The following is a 23,575-nucleotide window of genomic DNA, read 5'->3' on the forward strand; positions in this document are numbered from 1 at the left end:
TTCCTTGGAGAAGCCTTTCCAGACTCCCCTATCAATAGTAGATCTCTCCTATGATTTCATTATACCTCAATCCATTCCCTCACAACACCCACCACACTTAGTATTTATATACTTGTTAACCTTTATAGCGTCTTCACTAGCCTGTCTGCTCCATGTCTGGCGTTCTATCACTTGATTCCTATTGCCTGGCTCATTGCCCATCTATAGTAGCTGCATGATAAGTATTTGTTGAATAAATGAGTCAACCAAGATGTTGATAGTAGAGCTAATATGAAATCAGAAAGGGCCTGTCTCTCAGCAGGGCATGCACAGAAAAATACACCTCAAATCCAAAGCTCTGTTAAGAAGAATGTTTCATTAATCCAACATCCAGCCTGTATCCATAAGAAGGACATCCATTTAAGGTTGTTTTTGTGGTGGGCACATCAGGGTCCTCAGTACTCCTTCTTCCCCCAGATGGGGAGGCTAATAAATTGAATGCAGTGTTGGTATATGTACAAATATAATGTGACTTAACAGAAATTTAAAATAAGGAAATAAACATCACGTGGCATGGGGGTGTCTTTAGGACTATCTGAGGGCAAGACATGAAACCTGGCACATTGGAATGTTCTGCCTCTGGGGTGGCAGGGGAGTGTAGCAGTCAAGGAGTGGCCTGGTTCAAATTCCAGCTTTATTACTACTCATCTACTAGGCAACCTGAGTGGGTTCCTTCATGTCTCCCAGCCTAACTTTCCTCTTATACAAATAGTGAATGAAAATGAAAGCTAAATCACATAGTTAAGTAGAGAATATGTGCAAAGTCCTCAACATAATGCCTGGCATGTAAAAGACGCTCAGTAATAAATGGGCATCTTGGTTGTGGGACAGAGATTTAAGCAGGTTCCCTCAAAACCATGACTTTCCCTTGGAATCATGCAAATTTTTCATCTCCTTTATTAGTTTTGGCTTCCCAGTGCCCTGACAACGTAAGGTTGTATTCTGGATTCTGGCCCTCTGGAAAGATATAGGGCTCATTTTAATGTGCGCTGTGGTGCGTTTATCATTTAAGACTCTAAGCCAGTGGCTGCCCTCCCTAACTGCTTTCTCAATACAGCAGGCTTGACTTGGGAAGCCACCTTCTTCTAGGAACTGCAGTGTCTCAACTGAAAAGTAAATAAAAGATCTCCAATTGGCCTGTTTACAGAGTTCTGTGTGAGTCAAAAGCTAGGAAAGTACATTGCAACCTGTGAGGCTGCGCGGCCCAGGCCTGGAGCGACCGCCTTCATTATGTCTTCAACGTAATTGTTCAGGTTCTGGTGATGGAGAGGTGCTCTGAACCGGGAAACACCGAAGCCAGAGCTTCCCTTCGACCAGGAGCGCTCCCGTTGAACTTGGGCTCCACCCCGCTGTTCCGAGTTGGCAGGTAAAGGTGTGCCCTCTTCTGGCCGTGGCCGGAGATAAGCCCTGGGCAGTGGGAAGAACCATGGTGGCTCAGGGAGGTATTTCAGAGACGATATGAATGGAAGGCCTCGGGTCCCTCGAAGGGTCTATCTGTAAACAAATTATTAGGAGGCTAAAGAGGACGTTAGTGCTCGGAAGGCAGAGGGGCGGGACAGTTTGCGACGTGGTTGGCGGCTCCTCCCCACTTTCAGGTCCATTTGGTTTGTCCCGGGGCGCTAGTCAGCCAGCCTGTCCACCAGGTCCGGGCGAAGAGCATCCTAGGAAATGTAGTTCTAGGCGGGCTTCTCGCGCCGCAGCCCGGCGCCCTCGGAGGCGCGGGGACTTCATTTCCCGAATGCCCCCAGGCCGGGGGGCGGAGGGCCGCCGTGGCGTCGGGCCCCGGGCCGAGCCGGGGGTGGGAGCTCGGAGGCCGAGGCGCCCGCGGTTGTGGGCGAGCGTCCGTGTGGTCTGGTTCGGGCCATGTTCGCGTGAGGACGACGCCGCCGCCCGCGTCCAGACTCGGCCCGGCCCGCCGCGCACCATGGGCTCCATCCTGAGCCGCCGCATCGCGGGCGTGGAGGACATCGACATCCAAGCGAACTCGGCCTATCGCTACCCTCCGAAGTCCGGTGAGCGGCCGGCCCCTGCCCTGCCCCGGCCACAGGCGCGCCCGCGGGGACCCTCCGGGAGAGTAGGGGCTCTGCTCGGCCCGGAGCTCCGCGCGCACTCCACCCGGACCCCAGGGCGCGGCTGGGGCGCTGGGCTGGCTGCCCTGGCCCGGCCGGGTGACCTTGGGTCAGTCACTTCGCTCCTGCGCGCCTCAGCTCCTTCGTCTGCACACGGGGACAACTCATAGTAGGAAACTCCCAGGCTCGGGTGAGGTTCTGGGGCCCGACGCAGGCGCCGGGTTAGCACGGGGCCCAGCGCTCCTCCTGTGCTTACAAAGTGGTCATTGTCGTAAGGATTGACATCACCCCATTGCCACTTTTGTTTTTCTTTGGTGGCGTGGTGTGAAGACCCAGCCAGTGGTTCTGGACACTCTGCATCCCATCTGGACAGAGGCTCAGCTTTCCTGTGACCTCCTGGAGCGCGTGCAGGGTGGGTGGGTGGAGGGAAGCGGGGCTGGGTCCGAGGAGATGATCGTAAGCGATGGGGAATCTGCTGGAGAGCAGGAGAATGGTTGGAGGAGACCTACTGGGTTCTCCAGTCTCCATTTTTGGGGCCGAGAGGCCTGAGCCACCGGGGAGGAAGTGCCTTTCCCAAGGTCTTGGAGCTGGATGGAAGCGCATCCGGGACCAGGACCAGACGGGCTTTCCCCTTCTGTTCTGCCGCCTGAGCTGCTGATGAGTGCGGCCTCGTCGGGAAGTTTAGCTCCGGTGCCTCACTGCCCGTCGCCTCACCTGGTCAACTGCAGTGGGAAGGAGAGAGGAAAGAGGACAGGGAATTCGGTCTTCACGGGGACTTCCAGACCGGTCCCCGTGATCCTGGCTGCTGAGGCATCTGGTGCCCTGTCGTGGTCTTCCAGGCCTCCGTAGCTGGTGGGGGCGTGCGCCAGATCAGGTTTCTGAGTGGGTGAGGCCCAGGACCACCCGCTGCCACCAGCGGGTGGGGAAGCTTGTTAGAAACACGCATTTCCCAGGTCCTCCCTCAGACCTACTGGAGCATAGGTGAACTCCAGTTGACTCTCACGTCCACTCAAGTCAGAGAACTGCCCTGCCCTGATTTGGGAAGGTTAAAGAAGGGGAGTCTCTGGGAAAAACGAAGAGGTTGAGACTAGCGCGGTCTGGGGGCAGTAGGAAGGGGTTGCAGACCTGGTTAGAAGGCAGTGTTGCTTACTAGCTGGGGAGCTCTCTGTGCCTGCCTCTGTCCCAGGCACAAGTGCAGGCAGCCCTGCCGGTGCGGGGATCCCTTGGAGGCTCTGTGGGCTGACATCTCCAGACCTGATGGAGCGGTTGTTTGAAATCCTCCTCTTCCGTCGCTGATGTTCTTCCCGCCTGCCTTTGGCTGAGTGACCTTAGGCAAGTTGCTTAGCTGCCTGGGTCATAGTTTGCTCATCTGTAGAGGGCAGGGCTCAGAACAGTGCCTGGCACCTAGGAAGTCCTTGCAAAATGCCAGCTGCTGTAATGGCTTACAAAGGAAACTAGGTGACCAGCTCAGACCTTGATAGCAGTCAGCAGCAGCATGGCAGAGGCATCGCAAAGTTTAATGTGGCACTTCCTGTACCTGGGAGCGGAGCAAACTTGCTGTGCCTTCACCTGGGATAAAACCACAAATATAAGGCATTCGTAGCGACGGCTTTCGGGTTCGGGATGGCAGACCTTGCTGGTCAGTCAGGGCACTTCTCACCACCAAGCCTGGACCTGGTTTCAGAACCCATCAGGGAGCACCCCAGTCCGACCGATTGGGCCGGCACCCAGGTGAATTGCTGCTAGCTACAGCTGCGCTGTCCTGGGCCTGCCCACTGCGAAGGCCGGCCTCTTTGCCGCCTTGTCATTCCGCCTTGCCCAGGGAGGGTCAGGTGGGGGCAGAAGGGACCTTAGCAGAACTAAAGTATGTTTCCCCAAGGGTCACAGTGGCCCCCAGTGGGGTTTGAGACGATTTTGGGGGATCTCCAGTGAACCATTCCATCAGTTTATGAGGAAATAGTTATCTTTTCAGCTCTCTGTCCATTTTATTATATCAAGAATCATTGGGTGCTAATTTTTTTTTAACATCTCTGTAACACTGCGCAATTTTTTTCCCCAGCTTTGCTGAGACATATATAATTGATATAGGGCATTATTTAAGTTTAAGGTGTACAGCAAAATGATTTGATAAGTGTTTATTGGGAAATGATCACCATAATAAAGTTAGTTAATACCTCCATCACCTCAGTTACCTTTTTCTTTTTTGGTGGTGAGAACTTTGAAGAGCTGTCCAATTTTCTTTGGCATATGAAACTTTCAGCTCGTGCTGCAACGGTACCTGCCTTGAATTTAGTAACATTTGCTTTGTTTTCATTGTATATTCATTTATTTTACATTTAACAGCTTTTACACATTATACATTTATACATGAACAGTATAATTTATGTGCCATACATCTCATCCCTTATAAACATAACGATTAGGTTATTTTCTTTGTAAATTTACAGAATTGTGCAGCCATCTCCACAGTTTTACACATTTCCATGATGCCCCCAAAGTTTCCTCATGCCTGCTTGCAGTCAGTCTCTGCCCCCAGCCCCACGATCCTGCCCTGTCCCCCATCTGCTGCTTGTCTTTAAAGTTTGCCCTTTCTGAACATTTTCATATAAATGGAATCATGCAACATGTAATCTTTTTTTGTGCCTGGCTTCTTTCACTTAGCATCATGTTTTTGAAGTTCATCCACGTTGTAGCGTGTGTCTGCGCTTTATTGTGTGAGTATAGTACATTTTGTTTATCTGCTCACCAGTTAATGAACGTTTAAGTTGTTACCACTTTTTGGCTATTATGAATAGTGCGGCTATGAACATTCATGAACTTGTGGCCCTGTTCAGTTTTCTTTGGCATGTATCTAGGAGTGGAATTGGTGGGTCCTACACTAACTTACATATGTAACTTTTTGAGGAACTGCCAGACTATTTTCCTTCGTGGCTGCTCGGTTTTGACGTTTATTCTCACCTGCCGCATGAGGGTTCCAATTTCTCTATATCTTTGCAATGCTCATTTATTGTCTACCTTTTTAATTATAACCATCCTAGTAGATGTGAAGTGATGTCTCTTTGTGGTTTTGATTTGCATTTCCTTGATGACTGATGTTGAGCATCTTTTGTGCTTATTAGCTTATTACAATAATTGCACTTATTAGCCATTTGCAATCTTTTGTGTCAGAGAGAGAAATGTGTTAGTGTTTTGTTCAGTCTTTAAAAATTGGATTCTCTTATTCAGTTGTAAGAATTCTTTATGTGTTCTAGATAGAATGATCCAATTCTTTTATCAGCTCTGTGCTTTGCAAATATTTTTTGCTAGCCTATGGCTTGTCTTTTCATTCTCTTAAAGGTGTTTTTTGAAAGATAAAAGTTTTAAAGTTTGGTGGAGGTCACTTTGTCAGTTTATTTAATGGGTAGTGATTTTAGAGTTATAGTTAGGAGATCTTTGTCTTGCCCAAGGTTACAAAGAATATTTTCTACTACGTTTTCTTCTAGCAGTTTTATAGTTTTAGATCATACATTTGGGTCTGTGATCCATTTTTAGTTAATTGTTTGCATGGGTGCCTTGAGGTGAAGAACTAAGGTCCTTTTTCTGCATGAGGATATTCCATTATTTCAGCATAATTTGTTGAAAAGACTTCTTTTCCCATCAAATTGCCTTTGCCCCTTTGTTAAAAATCAGTTGACCACAAACATGAGGGTTTGTTTCAGCATTCCTTTGTCCTGCGGTTCTTGTCCCATCACTCTTGGCTGAAGTAGGACCTTGGCCAAGGGTCAAGGCAGGTGTTAGGATATCACAGTCCACCTCTGAAAGGAGGCCGTGTCCAGCCTGAGGAGGAAAGCCCGGGACGCGGTCAGTGCTCACATGGAGTGCCTGGCCTGCCGCGGCTCTCCCCGCTGCTGTTACTAATGTTCATTGGGTGTCTCGGGGCCCTGCCCTGCCCCGGTGTTTGAAGGAGGTCACACTGGACCAGGTCACCCCAGAGACGGGTCAGGAGGAGGAGCAATCAGACACGTGACCCACCAGCCCTGAGTGGGAGGCGTGTCCCAACCTAAACCTTTCCTTGATCAGGTATGTGTACTTCCAGAGGGTTTTCACCTCCTTTATCTTACTGGAACTTTGCCATGTCCTTGACACCAGCCTTTTGTCCTCACTGGTGGAAGAACTAGAAATCACAGTGAGCCCTTTGTTGCCCAGCACCTGAGTGTGGCTCACAGTAAGCGTTTTGTCAATGCTTGTGCCGCAGGCCTTGCCGAAGTGAACTCCTAGTGTGCAGGCTGCTCACGTCACCGGGCCCCATCTCATCCCTCAGGGTGTCAGGCTGGGGGTCTGAGGACTGCTGGGTCTGCTGCTGGGTGCCGGGCCGAGGCATGCGGGAGGAGGCTTCTGGTGTTGTGTTTGTGTGGACAGCTGGCTGGGCAATGCTACTGGCCTTCACACTCCGCCTCCCTGCCTCTGACTCATTTGGCACCTGAGGTCTCTGGGGCCCCTGCATCGGTCACTCTGTTCCATGCGTGTGTCTGGGTGCACTGACTTGGAGAACCTTTCATGCTTTCTCTGGGGGTTGTTGGGAGTCAGCTGCTGCCAGCCTCGCCCTTCCCAGGCTTTGTTGAACTTTCACATCAGCTGGCCATATGTGTCACGTGTCGTAGTGAAACATGACAGAACCTCTCTGAGCCTCTTAACACTGCAGTCTCCACAGGCCCACACTTGTGCATTCTATCTGAAGAAGGCCCGAGTATGTGCTGGTCTGGCCTGGTGGCAGTGGGCCTTTGACCCTGAGCCAGGGAGCTTGCAGCTGCCCTGCATAATGTGGCTAAGGCCTGACTGCCTGATATAGAAGGGGTGTGTGCGCTGCTGTTTTCTTCCTCACGGGGTCCGTGCACCTTTACTGTGTGTACAACATAGCCTTCCACAAAAAAAAATCCTCCAGGATGGAGGTCATTGTGGCACTGTGGGCTTGCTCCCTGCCCCGCTGCGGGGTGCCAGGGCCCTGGATTCTGAGTCCTGAGGCCCATTTGGGCCCAGGCTCTGGGGCCTTGAGCCAGTTGCTTGTTTCTTGGGCCCCAGCTTCCTGACTCACTGGGGCTGACCTCTGGTTCCCCAGCCCTCGTCCAGCTCTGACTCTGCGAGTCCACGGGAGCCAGCAGGGTGGACGAAGCCCTGGCCTTATCCCAGCTGAGCTTTTATTTTTCACTGGGCCCCCAAGTTTCCTGGAGAATGTCCTGCACTTCCTGGATGACCCTGGTGGGCGGTGACCACTGCTACCAGCCGCACTTCACAACCCCAGTGCCTCCCAGGCCAGACGTTGCCTGTATACGTTTCACACGTGGGGTTCTGTGTGGCTGTGCGCAGCCATGCAGCCCCACATTCCTGTGCTGTCCCATGAAGTGTAGGGTGGGTGGTGTCACATAGATACCCCTGCAGCGTCTGATTCTGGGCTCTGTGAGTAATCAGGGAGTTCCTTTCTGCCAACTGCCCCTGCACTCCCTGCCCCTCAGAGGTGGGGGAACCAGGCTCAGCCCCTGCGTGTGCCCTGGGTGGGGGTGGGCCTCCCTCCAGGATGGGATCGGGCGAGGAATGAGGCCTGCCCTTCTGTGCCGTTTTCAGAAAAGCTGACTGTGTGGAACGGCATGGGAGAGGGGTCCCCTACTGCCTAATGGGACGTCGGTTGGTTTGTGATTTTATAGAGCTGGGTGAGGAGGGGAGAGGCTTGAGTGACCGAAAGCAGCGCTGCTCTCCGCATCTGTAAGTGGAGGCCCGAGCTGGCTGGCAGGACACCGCGCTCAGCCCTTGCACCCTCCTCACTGTGGATTCGGGCCTTCCTGCTCGGGCCTGGGGGTGCTTGGCAGCCTCCAGAGCGGGGCGGCCCCCCGCACTGGCCCCCTCCAGCCGGCTGTTCTGACAGCTGCAGCTCTCTGTGGCCCCGACCTCCTGGGGGCCAGGCCCCAGAGTTGCCCTTGGGGGGAATCGATGGAAGGCATTGCATTCAGTTCAGTGCTTGAAAAAAAAATGTGTGTGTGTGTGTGTGTGTGTGTGTATGCACATGCAGGCCTTCCTCAGCTTCCAGTGGGACGACATTCCACCAAACCCATCCTGAGTCAAAAATGCATTAGTACCCGCGGCCTGCAGAACGTCACAGCAGAGCTCGGCCTACCTTACGTGCCCAGAACACTCGCATCAGCCTGAGTTGGGCGAAATCCTCTAACACAAAACCTATTTTATAGTGAAGTGTTGAATGTGTCACGTAGTGTGTTGAATATTGTACCCAAAGCGAGAAACGGAAGGGCTGTCAGCGCCCTGCTGTTCACCCTCGTGCTGGCGCGGCTGCCGGTGCTGCCCGGGGTCAGAGTGCGGGCACTGCATACAGCCAGCTGGGAAGATCCGAAGAACAGTTTTTCTGAACTCGTATTGCTTTTGCATCATTGTAAAGTTGAAAAGTCTGAAGTCGAGCCATTGTAAGTTGGCGACCATCTGTGTATATACTTCAAATTGAAGTGTAAGACACACACATTTAGAGAATGTGCAGATCATAAGCGTCCAGCGTGATCACAAAGAGAACGTGTTGAAATGGAACAGGAGCAGCCCCCAAGGCCTCCTGGTGCCCCCTCCTCGCTGGAGACCCCTCCCGGATGCCGCCAGAGGTGAGCTTTTGCCTGTTTATGAGCTTGATGTAAATGGAACTGGACCCGCCTCGCTGTGCATCTGGGTGGTGAGGCCCTGACACTTCATGGGGCTGTGGCCCAGACCCGCTCACCCGCCCTGTCACTCTTGTGACACTGACACTTATATCCGTGGACGCTTGCTCCCCGTTCCGCCCCTGGCCGCCGGCGACCACCAGTGTGCTCTGTGTGTGTGTGATCTGACGAAGCGCCGTGTCCCTTTGGGTCCATTTTTGTATCTGGCGGTGGGTGTGCGGGCCCTAAGGTGCGCGCGCTCAGCCTCACGTGGGTGAACTGCCGCTCACGCCGGCAGAGCGTGAGAGTTCTGATCCTCTGTGTTCTTACCGGCGCTGGGCCGTGCGGGTGTGTATGTTTTATTTTGTTTCTAATTTTAGCCGAGCATATCTCATTGTAGTTTCAATCTGCTTTTCCCTGATGACTAATGAGGTTGTGTTATGGAACCAAACAAACCTGGGTCTGCTTCCCTGATGCGCAGCAAAGCCCAACACTGACGGATGCAGTGAGAGAACACAGACGTTCACCCCAGGGCCTCAACCAAGGAGGGCGGGTGGCTAATGCTCAAGGTCCTGAACAGGCGAGCTCACCAGCAAGGGTTTTAAAGACAAAGTCGTGGGAAAGGGTGGAGGGCGCGTGATCAGCTCGTGCCCATTCTTCTGATTGGTCAGTCGTGAGGTGGTGGGATTGTTTCAGGGATCTTAGCTACCAGTTTTCTGGCTCTGTTCAGTCTGGGGTCTGTGGACTTGTGGTCAGGAGGTGGTCTGTCTGGTGGGGGTCAAAATTTCTGAAAAAGTCTCAAGGATATGTGAGTCAGTTGCTTTGTCTGGTTTGCGTGCTCCCATTTTCTTTAATCTCTAATTAGTCTAATTCCCACACTCTGGTCATGATTGAGGGGTATAGGCTTCCCTGTTAATGAGTCTGAGGAGCTTAGAAGGGGTTTACTTGTGCCCTTACATTTGGGCCCCTTTTTGTATGTAAATTTCCATTCATTTCTCTTCCTCTTTTTGTGAGGTGTCTGTGGAAGTCTTTTGTATATTTTTATATTGGATTGTCTCTCTTCTCATTGATTTGTAACGGTTCTTGCCTAAGTGCTCTTTTTTGCATTTTGAATTCTTTTGAAATTGCCCTTTGCTGTGGCGTTTGTGCAAACTAGTTTAGGCAAGAAATGGAATACACTGGAAGGCTGTGGGGGGTCCTGGAACCCAGCAAGCTGAAGCCATCAGAACACAAGCCCCTGTTCCCCTCTAGCCTCAATGTGCTGCTGTGACATGCATAAAGCCAGCTGCTGCCCATCAAGGACCCAGTCCTGTGGGTCCAGGTCCAGGTCCACTTCTGCAGAAAATCTGAGTATTTTCTGACCTCAGCCAACCAGCTGTGTCCAGGGCTTGGGAGCCACGTGCTCTGGCGGCACCTGGGTGGGGCCCACCGCTGTGGGTAGTGGAAGCTGGGAGGGACCTCCCCACCCTTGCAACGACTCACAGGAACTCAGTGAACCAGAATCTCTGCGTAGTCAGTTGTTCCCAGCTCCTTGTCTTCCTGCACCGTGCTGGGCCTGCGAGCGTTTCAGTCAATGCAGTCCTGCCCTGGAGAGCTTTCGCTCCTGACAGAGGCTGGGACACAGACGTGTCCAGGTGCCTTGTCACCTGTGTAACGCTCCTTTGCCTAATCGGCCCCTCTTACCCCTGGAGTATCCTAACTGCCCTCCATCTGTAGCCAGAGAGTTTCACCGAGGCCTGCATATTACAGGTGAGGACACCTTGGCCAGAGAGCTCAGGCTGTGCGCAGTCATGTGGCTGAGGGTGGCGAGCACAAGTGCTGTCTGTGCACATATGTGACCTTGGCCTCAGCAGGAGTCAGTGAGCAGGGCAGTGAGTCGGCCTCTTGTCTTGGACGCTTGGGAACAGGCTGTGGGGCTGCTGGCCTCTCACCCCAGGGGTGTCTCACGGCCCAGAGACGCTTCCCCAAGATCTGCACTCTGGGGTCTGGGGCACCCCTGGAGCTCAGCAGCAGATTTGGGAAGCAGGTGTCTGGGAACACCTGTCCTGTTAACAGAATGAGAATTTTTGGCCGGTGGAATCAGTGAACCATCCCCAGCCTTATGTCCGCCCTCTTGCCATTCCTGTGCCCTGTCCTGGAGTGGGATGCTGGGCAGACAAGCGAGGTGCGCACCCAGGGCACCAGTTCCAGGGCCAGTTGCATTTCTGGGACACTCAGGATGTCATGGTTTACCTGGCAGGGGTTTGTAACTTAGGACAGAAATATGTATTTGGTCTTCCATTTCTGGCACAGAGCTCCTTCCCAACCCTGGAGATTTCCTAAGTGATGAGGATAAAAGTGAAATGGGTGTGTGTCGATGGCCACTATAACCCCTTTCAACCACCCCTGAGTTTATGTTAATGTGACTTCTGGAAAGCACCCAAGGACAGAGCTGGGGATGGAGATGGTCTCTGTGGCCAGTGACTTCCTTAGTCACGCCAGCATAAGGCAGCCTTGGTAAAGACCCAGAAGCGCCTGGCACAGAGATGTCGGGGCCAGTGACCACACAGTTGCCGGGAGGGTGGCACGAGAGCGTATTCTCACATGCTGTGCCTTGCACATCTCTCCACCTGCTGTTCCTGAGTGTCCTTTGTGATAAGCTGGAAATCTAGTAAGTGAACCGCTTTCCTGAGTTCCGTGAGCCACTCGAGCAAACTAATTTTGAACCCAAGGAGCAGGTCCTGGGAGTCTCTGGTGTGTCAGAAGCACAGGGGACCATCCAGCCGGGCCTGGGTGTCTGAAGGTGGAGGCAGTCGTGGGGGATGGAGCCCTACGCTGTGGTCTGGGACCGTGTCTGCAGGTAGAGCATGTCAGGGTTGAGCTGAATTTGTTGGCCACCTAGTCAGTGTCTGCTGAGAGCTGGGGACCTGCTTGGTGGTGCTGGACACACACGTCCAGACATAGTTGCAGAGCAGGCTCTGGGGCCAGCATGTGAGAATGGGAGTCTTGCAGTTTGAGTGCCTTGGTCTTTATTTTTGTGGCTGTTCACCTGTTGATTGTCAGGTCACTGGGGCAGAGTGTGAACCCTCAGGCAGAGAGCGAGCCATCTGAGCCGCCCTGGAGCCTCGGGGCCCTGGCACGTCAGTGCTGCACGGCTGCAGCTTCCAGGCCGAACCTGGGCCCCTGGCAGGCCTTCTGAGTGTAGCCTTGGAAAGATTTTTGAGCAGTCTGGGGGAAGGCCTTTGTGTGTGGCTCATCGTGGGTGAACAGCCGCCCTTTGTGTTCGCGGATAGCACTGCTGTCCCCTGCCTGTTCCCCTGTGGTGGGAGGGGGAGGCACCCAGTGTGGGGTGCAGGCCATGTGGGCACCCTGTCCGCAGTTTTGAGCCCATCTCCACCATCGTCAGGTGGGTGACCTTTGAGCTTGTTGCCCCTCATGGAAAGTGGGGCAGATGTGCCCCACTCTGAGGCGTTGACTGGGGGTGCAGGGAGCAGCATGGTAGGCCCCATGGGGCATTCGTTCTCGTTCATCCTCCTGTCCTTTTGTTTCCCCCTCACCTTGTCTTCCTCTCTTCCCGCCCTCTTTATGGCTCTGCCTTCCCTATTGTTCCTAAAGTGTGTGCACTACAGACACGCACACACGTGCGTGCACATATGCCACACACAGAGACATATGCACATACGTGTACATACACTGTCTAGTCCCCTGAAGTGCACACATCCCTCTTTAAAGTTCCTTTCTTAAAAATGTGAGCGTTTAAAAATGTACAGGAAAGTACAGAGTACCAAGTGGGCACCGTTTGTCAGAGTCCACGTGAACCTTTTTCACGATGCCCATGGGCACCTCCCCCACACTCCCTCCCAGCCGTGGACCCCAGCGCTTCCCTCGCACTTGAGCAGGTTCTTCTCCATGAGTGGACGTCCCTCGTCTGAGCCACGAGGAGGCGTCGTGGTGTCTCACACTCCTCTGCACCTGGGTGTGTGGCTGTGCGTGTGCCCCACCTGCCGGCTCCTCACTGGGGTCCCGCCTCATGCCTGGCCCCAGTCTGTGTGTCTGTGTCCTTCTTGGGGAACACGTGAGGTGGTTCCAACTTTCTGGAAGTCTTTTATCACCCTATTGCATGTCTTTGCAACAAAAATGTATACATAGGTTGAAATTAGAATTTAAGAAAAATCTCACATGACCATAAAGCTCTAAGGGAGAATTTTTCTTCTGGTTTGAGTGGCCATTATGAATACCCCACTGAAGAAAACAACACAAATATTACAGGTTTGGTGAATATCAAACCTAAGTACATAGAAAATATGTTTCTTAAGTGGAGGGGCTACTTTTTTCCCCCAGTTAATTCATGTAGTCAGTCACAGTTGAATATAATCTCTTACTAGAATGAGACAAGGTCAGCATCAATTCTAGTTGTGTTTTTTCATTTTGAATTGAGAAGGCTTGTTCACATAAGTACAGGGTTTAGATACAGCAGTGGTATCTAATTCCAAGTTATTTGCCAAAAACAAACAAAATCACATAAAGACCTAATATGAACAAGTGTTGTTGATTTACCAGCTGACAGCTCACATCCCTCCTGTTCTTAATAACAGCTTTATTGAGATATCATTCACATACCATAAAGGTCACCCTTTTAACGTGTATAGTTCAGTGGTTTTTCCAGACCATGGTTCCAGTTTTGTGATATTACAGTCACTGTTATAACACACATCCTCGTTCCTTGTCTCTAATCTTTTAAAAGTAATTTTTCTTGTTTTAATGGTAATAAAGTTAATTGGAGAAAACATAAAATACAGTTAAAGCCAAAAAAAGTAATGATCCATTTGCCTCTTAATCCAGAGGTTTAGTTTGTGGCATTTACGCCTCTGAGATCATGAGACGTTGAACCTGCGTGAAGACATGGGGCCTCCCGTGTGTGATGCATCGGGTCGTGAAGAGTGCAGTGGAGAGAGAGGCAGCGGAGTGGCCTGGGGGAGGTCGGGCAGCAAGCAGGGTGGACACTTTTTGGAGGTAACGTGGTTGTGCCTTCATTGGAGGCCCCCAGGAGGGGGTGGGAGCAGGGGTCCCAGGCCAGGGGCCTCTCTCCTGCCGGGAAGGCCCTGCCGGGACAGCCAGCTCCCGCGCCTGGTTCTCTCCTCTCCTGGGTCTTCCCTCCAGAGCAGGGCCACGTGGCCTTCAGATCCCACCTGGGGTCCGCAGGAGCAGAGCCGGGACAAGGGCACTCAACACGCGGGGACCTCACCGGCCCGTCAGAGCCGTCTCCGGGCTTCCCAGCCTCTGCACTTATGTGCACTGCCAACCTGACCTGTCACACGGTGCCTTGCGTGTGTGGCTTTCCCAGTGGCTGTGCCCTGTTGCTTTGTTGTGGCCTAATCACAGTCTTGGCAGACCAGGTGGCTCGGAGCTGGGTTCCCCTAAAGCTCCTGGCTGAGGCCCTTCTTGCCTGCTCTGTAATTTGGGCTTGAGGTTGGGTGGGCCGAAGGCCAAGGTCCAGAGACCCTCTGTGCCCCAGCCTGGGGCGCCTTGTTCCCCGCCCCACGAGGCTGCTGTGGGAAAGAGCAGGTGTGGAGTCTTCATGCGCTTTCGGTGGGGGAGGACCGGGTGCAGAGCCCAGGGGGTTTTGGAAGGACCTCGTGCTTCTGTACATCTCAGTCCTTCTGTTGCCTTGGGAGTGGCACCACCAGGTCCACGTTCAGGGAGACGCCCTGACGTGCAGCAGAATGTCTGGGCTTTGTTCCTGCCACACTCTACTCACAACTCATGTAACGACATCAGAGTGTGTGCGGTTACCTCTCAAATGGGATCTTGCAATGTCTTCAACTCAGCTTTTTACTAAAAAATACTCCATGTGTGGCCATCTTTCCATGTCCGTGTCCAGGTCTGACTGACTCAGGAAGTGACACGGTGTTGCATAAAATCGGGGGTGTTAAATTTATCTAACTAGTCACTGTATTCTTTTCCTCTCACTGCGGTTGGCTCTGCCTGGTTCCTGGTCCACACGTAGGTTGGGTTACGTAGGTCCCTGGATTCTGGTTCTGGGCCTTGTGGCCCTAGTGGCTGTGGCTGTGTCCATCGTAACTGGGCTGCTGTTCTCTGAGGGGCACACAAACCCAGACAGGGCGTGCGCTGTAGCCCAAAGGGCTCTCAGTTCCCTGGGGAGGCCCCACTTAGGCTCAGGCGCCCAGATGTGCCTGCCCTGCTTGAGAGACGTATGGTCTGGGTGTCCACAAAACTCACAGGGACTGGTGGCCACCTGGGTCTTTCTCTGGGTCTTCTGTGCCAGAGAGAAATGAGGACAGTAAGGGAGCGCCAGACCAACGGGCTTGGGAGAGGCGAAACACCGGGCATTTCCCCAGCAAGGCTGTGAACTGCATTCTTTGAAACTGACCTTTAATCCATTTGTTTTTATGAGAAACGTGAATTTAGCACCCGAGTGTGCCAGGGTCATAATGAAGAACCAGTTACAGCCTCAGTCTTCGAGGGGGTGTCCGATACAAATGAAATAATAACTCAGATCCGTACGGCTCTACACCATGGTCAGTGCTGAGGAGAGAGAGCTTCAGGGCTCGGGTGTGGGTCAGGGAGGGCACCCGAGTGTCCCATGGTCATAACAAGGCACCGCAGGTCAGCTGACGTAAGGCAACGACTTATTCTCACAGTTCTGGAGGCCAGAAGTCCAAAATCAAGATGTTGCTCCCCCCGGAGGCCCTGGGGTGGTTCCTCCCTGCCTCCCCAGCTCCTGGAGGCCCCAGGCCTTCCTTGCCTCGTAGCCTGGGCCCTCCGGTCCCTGCGTCTGTTGTCGCGCTGCCTTCTGCCTTCTGCCTTCTGTATCTCCGGGCCCAAATCTCCCTCTCCTTTCTCTTGAGATGCTGGCGCTGGGTTTAGGGCCTCCCAGTCCAGGCTGACCCACTCTTAACTTGATTACATCCGCAGACCCCACACCCTATTTCCATGTCACACACCCAGGTACCAGGGGTGGGACTTGGACACATCCTTGTGGGGGACACAACTCAACCCGCCACGAAAGGAAATGGTGTTGGGGCAGAGGACTGGCTGATCGCTGAGTGGGCAGGAGAGGTCCTGAGGGGGGGGGCGTTGGGGCGGGGCGGGCCGTCGGGGGACCGCAGACGGAAGGGGAGGGCCTGCGGCTGCGGGCTCCCCTCCACTGACGCCTTCCTCAGGACGGGCGTCTCTGCAGTCAGGTGTCCCCGGGCTGCGTTGAGCCTTACAATCTGCAGCGGTGTTTCTTCTTTAACCAGGGAACTACTTCGCCTCTCACTTTTTCATGGGAGGTGAGAAATTCGACACACCCCACCCCGAAGGCTACCTCTTTGGAGAGAACATGGATCTGAACTTCCTGGGCAATCGCCCGGTCCAGGTGGGTCCAGGTGGGGCCGGGCGTGCTGGCGGTGGGGCAAGGCCTCTGCCCTTGGCTGCCCTGTCCTGGCTGCCAGGACAGGTGGGTACTGAGTCACCAGACTGGGCAGAGCTGGCTGGACATGGGCACGCGATGTACACGTACGGCGTTCTGGCACTGCCCCCGTGAGAGGCCAGGTGGCTGAGGGTGGGCCACCGGGAACAGCGTGGCTGCTGCTGCCCCTGGCATGTCCAGGCCAGACCTGGTCCCAGGCCCCTTGGATGACTTTCTTTAAAAAGGAGAAAGCATCTACGTACCATAGAAGAGTGGCCAGAGGTGACATGCAGTGGCTGTCACCACTGTAGATAACATTTGCCCGAGGTCCTTCCTGGAGTTGGGGGCCTGTGGCCGAGCACCTCTGGGGTGGCCCTGGCCCCGACTGTCCCGTGAGCCAGCCGTGTCGCCTGTGGTCCCATGGCGTGGATGGGAGCTGTGTTGGCCAGCAGTCTGCACAGGGCCCAGGAGCACAGGCAGGGCTGGGCTCTCATTGTCCCTACTTGCTGCCCCTGCCATGCCCTGGGGTCACCTGGCTCTGCTCTGGGTTTTGTCTCCTAGTTCCCTTATGTCACCCCTGCCCCCCATGAGCCTGTGAAGACACTGAGGAGCCTGGTGAACATCCGAAAAGACTCCCTCCGGCTTGTGAGGTAACCTTTGTGTGGCCGCCCTGGGGAGGCGCTGTGGCCCCACGTAGTTTGCTGGAGCTTGCGAGGGGAGAGCGTCCGGTGGCCCTGGTCGCCCCGGGGTGAAGGTAGCAGAGGAAGAGGCCAGCAGGTGGTGCTTCCATCTAAACTGGGGCCTCTCAGCCTGCGCCTGCCCCCACCAGGGATGTTGGTCCGTGTCTGCAGGTGGTCTTAGTTGTCACTTCTGGAGAACTGGGTGTTGCTGGCATCTGGTGGGCAGAGACAGGGCTGCTGCCCAACACCCTACAGCACGCAGGATGGCCCCACAGCCGAGAGTGGTCCAGCCCCCAACATCAGTGGGCTCAGAAACCGCTTTAAACCTGGAGGGCTTTAGGCATCTTGGCCACCTGCGTTTCTTTAGGCTGGAGGCAAGGGAAAGAGCCCTGTGGGGTGGGTTCTTCTGTCCAAGTGGGGTGGCCCCCCATTTCTGTGAGGGCGGGACTCGACCAGAAGCTGGCTCTAGGGGCCCCTGGGGGACGGTGGGGGTGGGGCTGCTCTCGCAGGTGTGGCTCCTGACCTGCCTGTCCCTGCACCCCACCGACAGGTACAAAGACGGTGCCGACAGCCCCTCCGAGGACAGCGAGAAGCCTCGTGTCCTCTACAGCCTGGAGTTCACCTTCGATGCCGACGCCCGGGTGGCCATCACCATCTACTGCCAGGCAGCGGAGGAGTTCCTCCACGGGACAGCTGCGTGAGTCCCGGTGGCCCAGGGCGGCGGGGGTCCCCAGCAGCTCTGCTTCCATCTGTGTCATGGATCTGAGCTTCCAGAGGTTTTATGTGAATAAGGGCCCCGCTGGCCCCCAAAGTTTGAAATCTGTAGCCTCAGCACGCCCACGGCGGGGCCGCCTCCAGCTGCAGGGCCAGGCCCCGACGCGAGGGGCAGAAACGCGCCTGCTTCCTGCTGCCGTCCTGCTGCCGGGGAAAACCACTCCGGCCAGGCGGGGTCTGGGTGGGAGCCGAGCGGAGAGCTCGGGCTCGAGTCCCGCCCCTGCCCTGCCCCTGCCGGGCGGCTCACAGCCTGTGACTGCTGTGCCTCCCTTTCCTCGTGGGGAGCGGGGTGGCTGGCGTTTCTCCCTTGCAGTTGGTGTGAACACCCTGCAGCTCCGCACACGGGAGGTGTGCTCACTGTGAGTTCACTGCTGTTGGGGAAAACCCGGGGGCAGGGCTTTGGGGGGAGCACGCCCCGCTGTGAGGCCAGCCAGCGTCCTGCCTCCAGCTCCGGCCTGGGCCGTGAGGCCGGCGGCCACCCTCCCTGGCAGCACTCGAGAGGAGCACGGTCCTGTTCTATAGCATCTCTTTGAGGCTCCCTGTTGGTCCAAACACTTGGGGACTTTCTTTTTGATGACACGGCAGTTCACAAATGTGCTCTTACCATCACCAGGAATGGGGGCTTATGCCCCCACCAAGGTGAGCGCAATGCCGGCTGGTGCCTTCTCTCCGGCTGTAGTGGTGCCGACACACCCCTGTGGCTGTGTTCACTGGTCTGGATGTGGGGACCCCTCCAGAGGCACTTGCCGCCTGGCCTGGCTGGCCTGACCTTTGTCCTCGGCCATGTCCACTTTGCTCTGAGGACATGGGTGGCAGTGTTGCAGCGTCTTGACAGCCGGGCAAAGCTTCCGTGTCTGTGTTCTCCTCTGGCTTGACTGCCACAGTGGAGGCATCTCGGGTTGGGGGCTCCTTGGGGGCTGCCACAGAGAGGGGCAGGCAGGTCAGCCGGCGGCCCCCCACCTCACACACTCCCCCAGCGTCTCTGTCAGTCACCCTTGGGCTAGTAATATAGGTCAGATGCACTTGAGAGGAGAGCTCTGTTGCCCCCGTGTGATCACGCACCGGTTGTGAAACTGCCCACAGCCCAGACCCCTGGGCCTGTGTTTCCGGAGCCACCTTCTCCTCTGGGGCTGGTGGGCACAGAAATGCTGCTATCCCCTCCCTGAGACCTGGAGTTGAGTGGTATCAGAACTGGGGTCACTGGGACCGAGAAGCAGGGTGGCTCCAGGACCAGAGATGCCCAGGCGCCCTGGCCTCAGCCAGCCTGGGAATTGTTTTCATTCGAGCTACAGGCCAGGTGACCCTCCTGCTGCTTCCCTGACCCCTCCCCACTTCCTGACAGGGCAGAGAGAGGGCAGGCCTGAGGTCTCAGAGAAAAGCCCAGCCTGCGTGGGAGCAGAGTTCTAGCTCGGCCTCACCTGGCACCAAGGCCTGGAGTCGGGCCGGGGCCCTCCCGTGCACTGGGACCTTCCGCTCTGCACACAGGGGTACCCTTCCCAGTGCTGGTCTCTGGTCAGAGGCGCCAGGGCTAGAGTGTCCTTAGTCCAAGACTGAGAGAGGCCCCAGGGACGGTGGGTGTGGGGTGCGGGCCGAGGGAGGTGAGTGAGGGTCATGTACTGGGTTTCTGAGTGGGGAGACCCCAGAGTTGGTTGGAATTGAAAATGTATGTGCCCTTTGACTCAGCCATTCTGCTTCTGGGAACTTACCTCGGGGATGTGCTCGCACATGTGGCTAAGGCGCGCAGGACAGGGTCCTGGAAGCATTGTGTGGAGTAGCAAGATGTGGTGACATCTGGCGTCAGGTGGGGGGGGTGGAGGTGACTCAGAGTGACTTGTCTGTGTGCATGTTAACTGCACAGGAGTGAAGGGGCAGAGCATAGGTGTGCGGCTATTTGAATATTAAAGAAGAGACACCTGCGCCCACCAGCACGAATCTGCCTCAGTACCCCTGGAGTGACACAGGGCCGTGGGGGCGGGCAGAGAGGCATGGGGCTGGGAGCAAGCATGGGGGGGCACTTTGCACTGTGGGCATTTTTGTACCATGTTCATTCAAAAAGTGAAGCTGTGAAAACCAAAGGGAAAGGCATGGCTAAATCTGGAATGGAAGCAGAGTTCCTGGGCAGCGTGGGCTCTGGAGGGCACATCGCTAGGCGTGGCCTGGGCCCAGCGGGAGGCCAGCAGGAGGCTAGAAGCAGTGGGAGGGCAGGGCCCTCAAGGGCAGAGGCCAGCTGCCTGCCCTGCCAGAGCGGGGCTGGGCCTTGCTGGGCCCTGCAGGTCAAGCTCTACTTGGTCTGCAAACAGCCGCTGGCTGGGGGCCCCAGCCTCAGCGGTCCTGGGCCAGTGGAGCCGTCCCAAGGACGGGCGCTGCGGTGGGCCAGCAGCCATCTCACTGGCCCTTCTCCGGGCTGTCTTTGCAGGTACAGCCCCAGGAGCCCGTCCCTGCAGTCCGAGACAGTCCACTACAAGAGAGGGGTGAGCCAGCAGTTCTCCCTGCCCTCCTTCAAGATCGACTTCTCTGAGTGGAAGGACGAGGAGGTAACCTCTGGCGGCCCTCTCCCCGAACTCCGTCCCCTTTGGTGGGGTTTGCTCAGATTCCTCGCGTGGTTGATAAGCATCACGAGTGGCTGCTGGCCAGGGTCTGTGTGCTCAGTTGGGCTGAGGAGCTGGGCTTGGTCCTGGCGTTGGCTGCACCGGAGAAGCGAGGGGCTGGGGCAGCAGGTGGAGGCCCCGGATCCTGGCTTTCAGGCATAGTCGGGGCCGTGGGGCTGCAGGCCAGGTCCTGTCCGCCGAGCATTCCTCATGGGAATTATGTGATGTGAAGGATGGTGTTGATCATTGATGTGTGGCACTGTAGCTGGCTTCTATTATGGGATGCCACGCAGCCTTACAGCAGATGGAAGAGCTCCGTGTGTCCTAGTCATACTGATGGGGAAAGCCACTCCTGGTGTGGAAACAAATAGGTGTAATTTTCATGTGTGTGGTGACAAGAAACTGCATGTTTGTGCAGGGGTGTGTGTGTGTGTGTGTGTGTGTGTGTGTGTAAACCTCGAGGAAAAGCTAGAAGGGACAAGCACTTAGCTGAAGACAGTGGCTGTTTCTGCAGAGGGTCCTGGTGTAAAGAAGAGTTATGTAACACACACACACCCAACATACATGCTCAGGGTGAGTGTCAACACTGTACACCTCTGAATAATCTTGTTTTATTTTCTAACTTGTTTATTAAGGTATAATTTACATACCACAAAACTCCTATTTTAGTGTACAAATCAGTGATTTTTAGCAATCTTACGAATTGTGCAGCCACCACCACAATTCAGCTTGGAACACTTCCATCCTCCTCGTAGGACCCCCTCCTGCCCGTTTATAGTCAATCCCTTCTCCTAGCCCCCAGCCCCCGCCAGCCCCCTGTCTGCTTTCCGTCTCTATGAATGTGGCTTTTCTGGACGTTTATGTAAATGGAATCCTACAGTACATAGCTTTGTGTGGCTGCTTTCACTCGGCTGAATTCCCAGTTTTTTTAACAGCAGGTCGTGGTGTATTGTGTTACTAGAACACATGTGGGGGAAGGAATGGAGGCAGCAGGGCACGGTGTGGGCGGGAAGGTTCTGGGTCACGTGGTAGGTCAGAAGGTTAGGGCCATGCCCTGGTGCCTGCCCTTGGCCGTGTGTGCCTGCTAGTCAGGGGCTCGTGGCCACGTCTGCACCCCTTGCAGGAGAAAAGTAGCTTCCTGAAGGAAGGATGGGGCCCGGGAAGCCGGAGGAATCGCGGGCCGGCCGGCCCCTGGGTGGTCCCGTCCCTGTATGTGCACACTCCCAGTGCAGGTGCCCAGTACGCGCATCTGGTCCTGCCCGCCCTCTGCAGGCTGGGGGAAGGGCGGCTTCCCAAAGGAAGGGGAGTGGGAAGGCAGACAAGGCAGTGCTCCCACCCCGGGGTGGCCCGTGCGGCAGGCTGGCCTGAGGCTGAACCTCATTTTAGTGACCGCTGTCCAGTCCTGGCCCTTGGCATGTGGCCCCAAAACAGACATGATATGTTTGCAGATAGGCTGAGTCAGGCCAGCAGTTTGGGTTCTTGACTCCCAGTGAGGTCACTTTTCCTGGGCGCGCACCTGGCTTGTATGCCAGTCTCAAGTGCCAGGTAACGGCCCCCCTTCCCTCCCTCAGAGCATCAGGGAGCCTGCACCCTGGACTTGTCAGTGTGTGGCGGCTGCAGGGGTGGGCAGGGAAGGCCAGGCAGGCATGGTGGGCAGCAGGTTGGAGTGGCCTCTCCGCGCCTGCCCAGTGTTAGGTTATCCCAGGGCCCTGTCCTCGTCTTTGCTGCCTCTCATTATCACCTCAGCTAAATGTTCTTGAAATCAGCTCAGTTTTTCTCAAGTGTATTTTTATTGCAATAAAACACACATAACATAAAAGTTGCCACAAGTAACATTAGTGCTGGCGGGGCTGTGCCCCACTCTGCAGCCCCAGAACATTCCATCTCCCCAAAAGGAAGCTTGGCACCCACTAAGCAGTCACCATTGCCCCTCTCCTAAATGTATTTTTAAGTGGAACTTTATCAGTCATGACTGTAGCTGGGAAGCTGCTAAGCTTTGCCATGAATAGAAGCTTCCAAAAGTTAAGCTGTGTGGAGAATGAACTGGTGTTACTATGTCCTAGTGCCGTGTCACGGCCTGCTGAAGGCTTTGAGGGGAGGGTGGGCAGGCGATAGAGATGTGACAGACGCTCTGGCAGCATACTCAGATTTCTCCTTAAATCAGGGTTTCTCAGCCTTGCTGGTGGGGCCGTCCTGTGCGCTGTGCGGTTGGGCAGCAGCCCTGGCCGACACCCCCTAGGTGCCAGGAGCACCCCTCATTGCAGTTGTAACCAAACATGTGTCCAGACTCAGCCGGGTGGCCCCTCAGCTGCAAGCATTATGCCCCAGAGGCTTGGCCAGCCTCCCTTTTAGCCATATTCCCCAGATTTGTCTGTTTAAAGGTTACGACAATTGAGCATGCTTATTGTAAAAGGTGCAAATTATACACAGTTTGTAAAGTAAAATGCTACCCAGTTGAGTCTTCTCCAGAGATGACAACTTCTGGCCCTTCAGAGCATGTAGATCAGACTTTTTTCTGTGTGCGTTTGTGTTTTATAAAAATGCAGTCATGCTGTACAAATATTATTCTGTAGCGTATTCTTTAAAAACAGCTTTTTGAGACGTAGTCCACATACTATACAATTCAGCCTTTTAAAATGTACAACTTGGTGTTTACTGTGCTTGCAGTTGTGCAGCCGTCACCACCATCTAATTCCAGAACATCCCCATCACCCCTGAAAGAGCTCTGTCCACGGCAGCACTCCCGTCCCCACCGCCCCCGCTCATCTGCTTCGTGTCTCTTTGGATTCGCCTGTTCTGGACGTTTGCCATAGGCAGCGTCCCCGCGGTGGGGCCCGTTGTGGGTGGCCCCTTTCACTGGCGCCGTGTCTCCCAGGCTCGTGCACGGAGTAGCGCACCTCGGCGCCTCCTTCCCCTTCCCGGCTGTCGGTGCTCCATCACGGCTGGACCGCAGCTGGTGGGCAGCCCGTCGGTCGGTCGGGTGTTGGGTTTGCTTCCACCTTCTGGCTGTAATGAATAAGGCTGCTGGGAACATTTGAGCACACTTTTTTGTGTGGATGTATGTTTCCATTTTTCTTTCAGCTGCAGTTTGCTCTTTAAATAGATTTTTTAAAGACTTTTTTTGGGTAGTTTTAGGTTCACAGAATTAAGAGGAAGATACAGAGATTTTCCAAAGACCCCTCGTCCCCCACATGCATAGTTCTGCTTTTGTACTGAATTGTATTGGTGGGTGTCGTTCCGGGTCAGTGTCCGTGGCCAGAGCAGCTCCTCTGCTGGTGGTCTCCACCGGCCCCTCCCGGCTTCGGGCATCTCATTCAGGGCCAAGTCTAATCTTCCACCGCTCTCCCCATTTCCCAGTGTCCATCTG

At 54.8% G+C, this 23,575-nt stretch overlaps 1 protein-coding gene across 6 annotated transcripts in view; it reads left to right on the plus strand.

Moving 5' to 3' along the window:
• The first annotated feature begins 1,779 nt into the window (after positions 1 to 1,779).
• The window catches only part of MGRN1 (mahogunin ring finger 1), a 39,446-nt gene continuing 17,650 nt past the window's right edge, over positions 1,780 to 23,575 (plus strand). For 2 of the 6 annotated variants that reach the window (XM_057487717.1, XM_057487720.1), the window contains exons 1-5: positions 1,784 to 2,051; positions 16,015 to 16,133; positions 16,728 to 16,816; positions 17,397 to 17,543; positions 20,037 to 20,154. In XM_057487717.1, coding sequence (XP_057343700.1) covers positions 1,964 to 2,051; positions 16,015 to 16,133; positions 16,728 to 16,816; positions 17,397 to 17,543; positions 20,037 to 20,154 — 561 coding nt within the window. In that variant the 5' untranslated portion in view covers positions 1,784 to 1,963. Of the gene's footprint in view, positions 2,052 to 16,014; positions 16,134 to 16,727; positions 16,817 to 17,396; positions 17,544 to 20,036; positions 20,155 to 23,575 lie in introns of all 6 variants that reach the window. The other 4 variants (XM_057487721.1, XM_057487718.1, XM_057487716.1 and 1 more) reach the window with 4 other exon arrangements.

The sequence above is a fragment of the Manis pentadactyla genome, chromosome 10 (assembly GCF_030020395.1).
Source record: "Manis pentadactyla isolate mManPen7 chromosome 10, mManPen7.hap1, whole genome shotgun sequence".
Taxonomy (NCBI): domain Eukaryota; kingdom Metazoa; phylum Chordata; class Mammalia; order Pholidota; family Manidae; genus Manis; species Manis pentadactyla.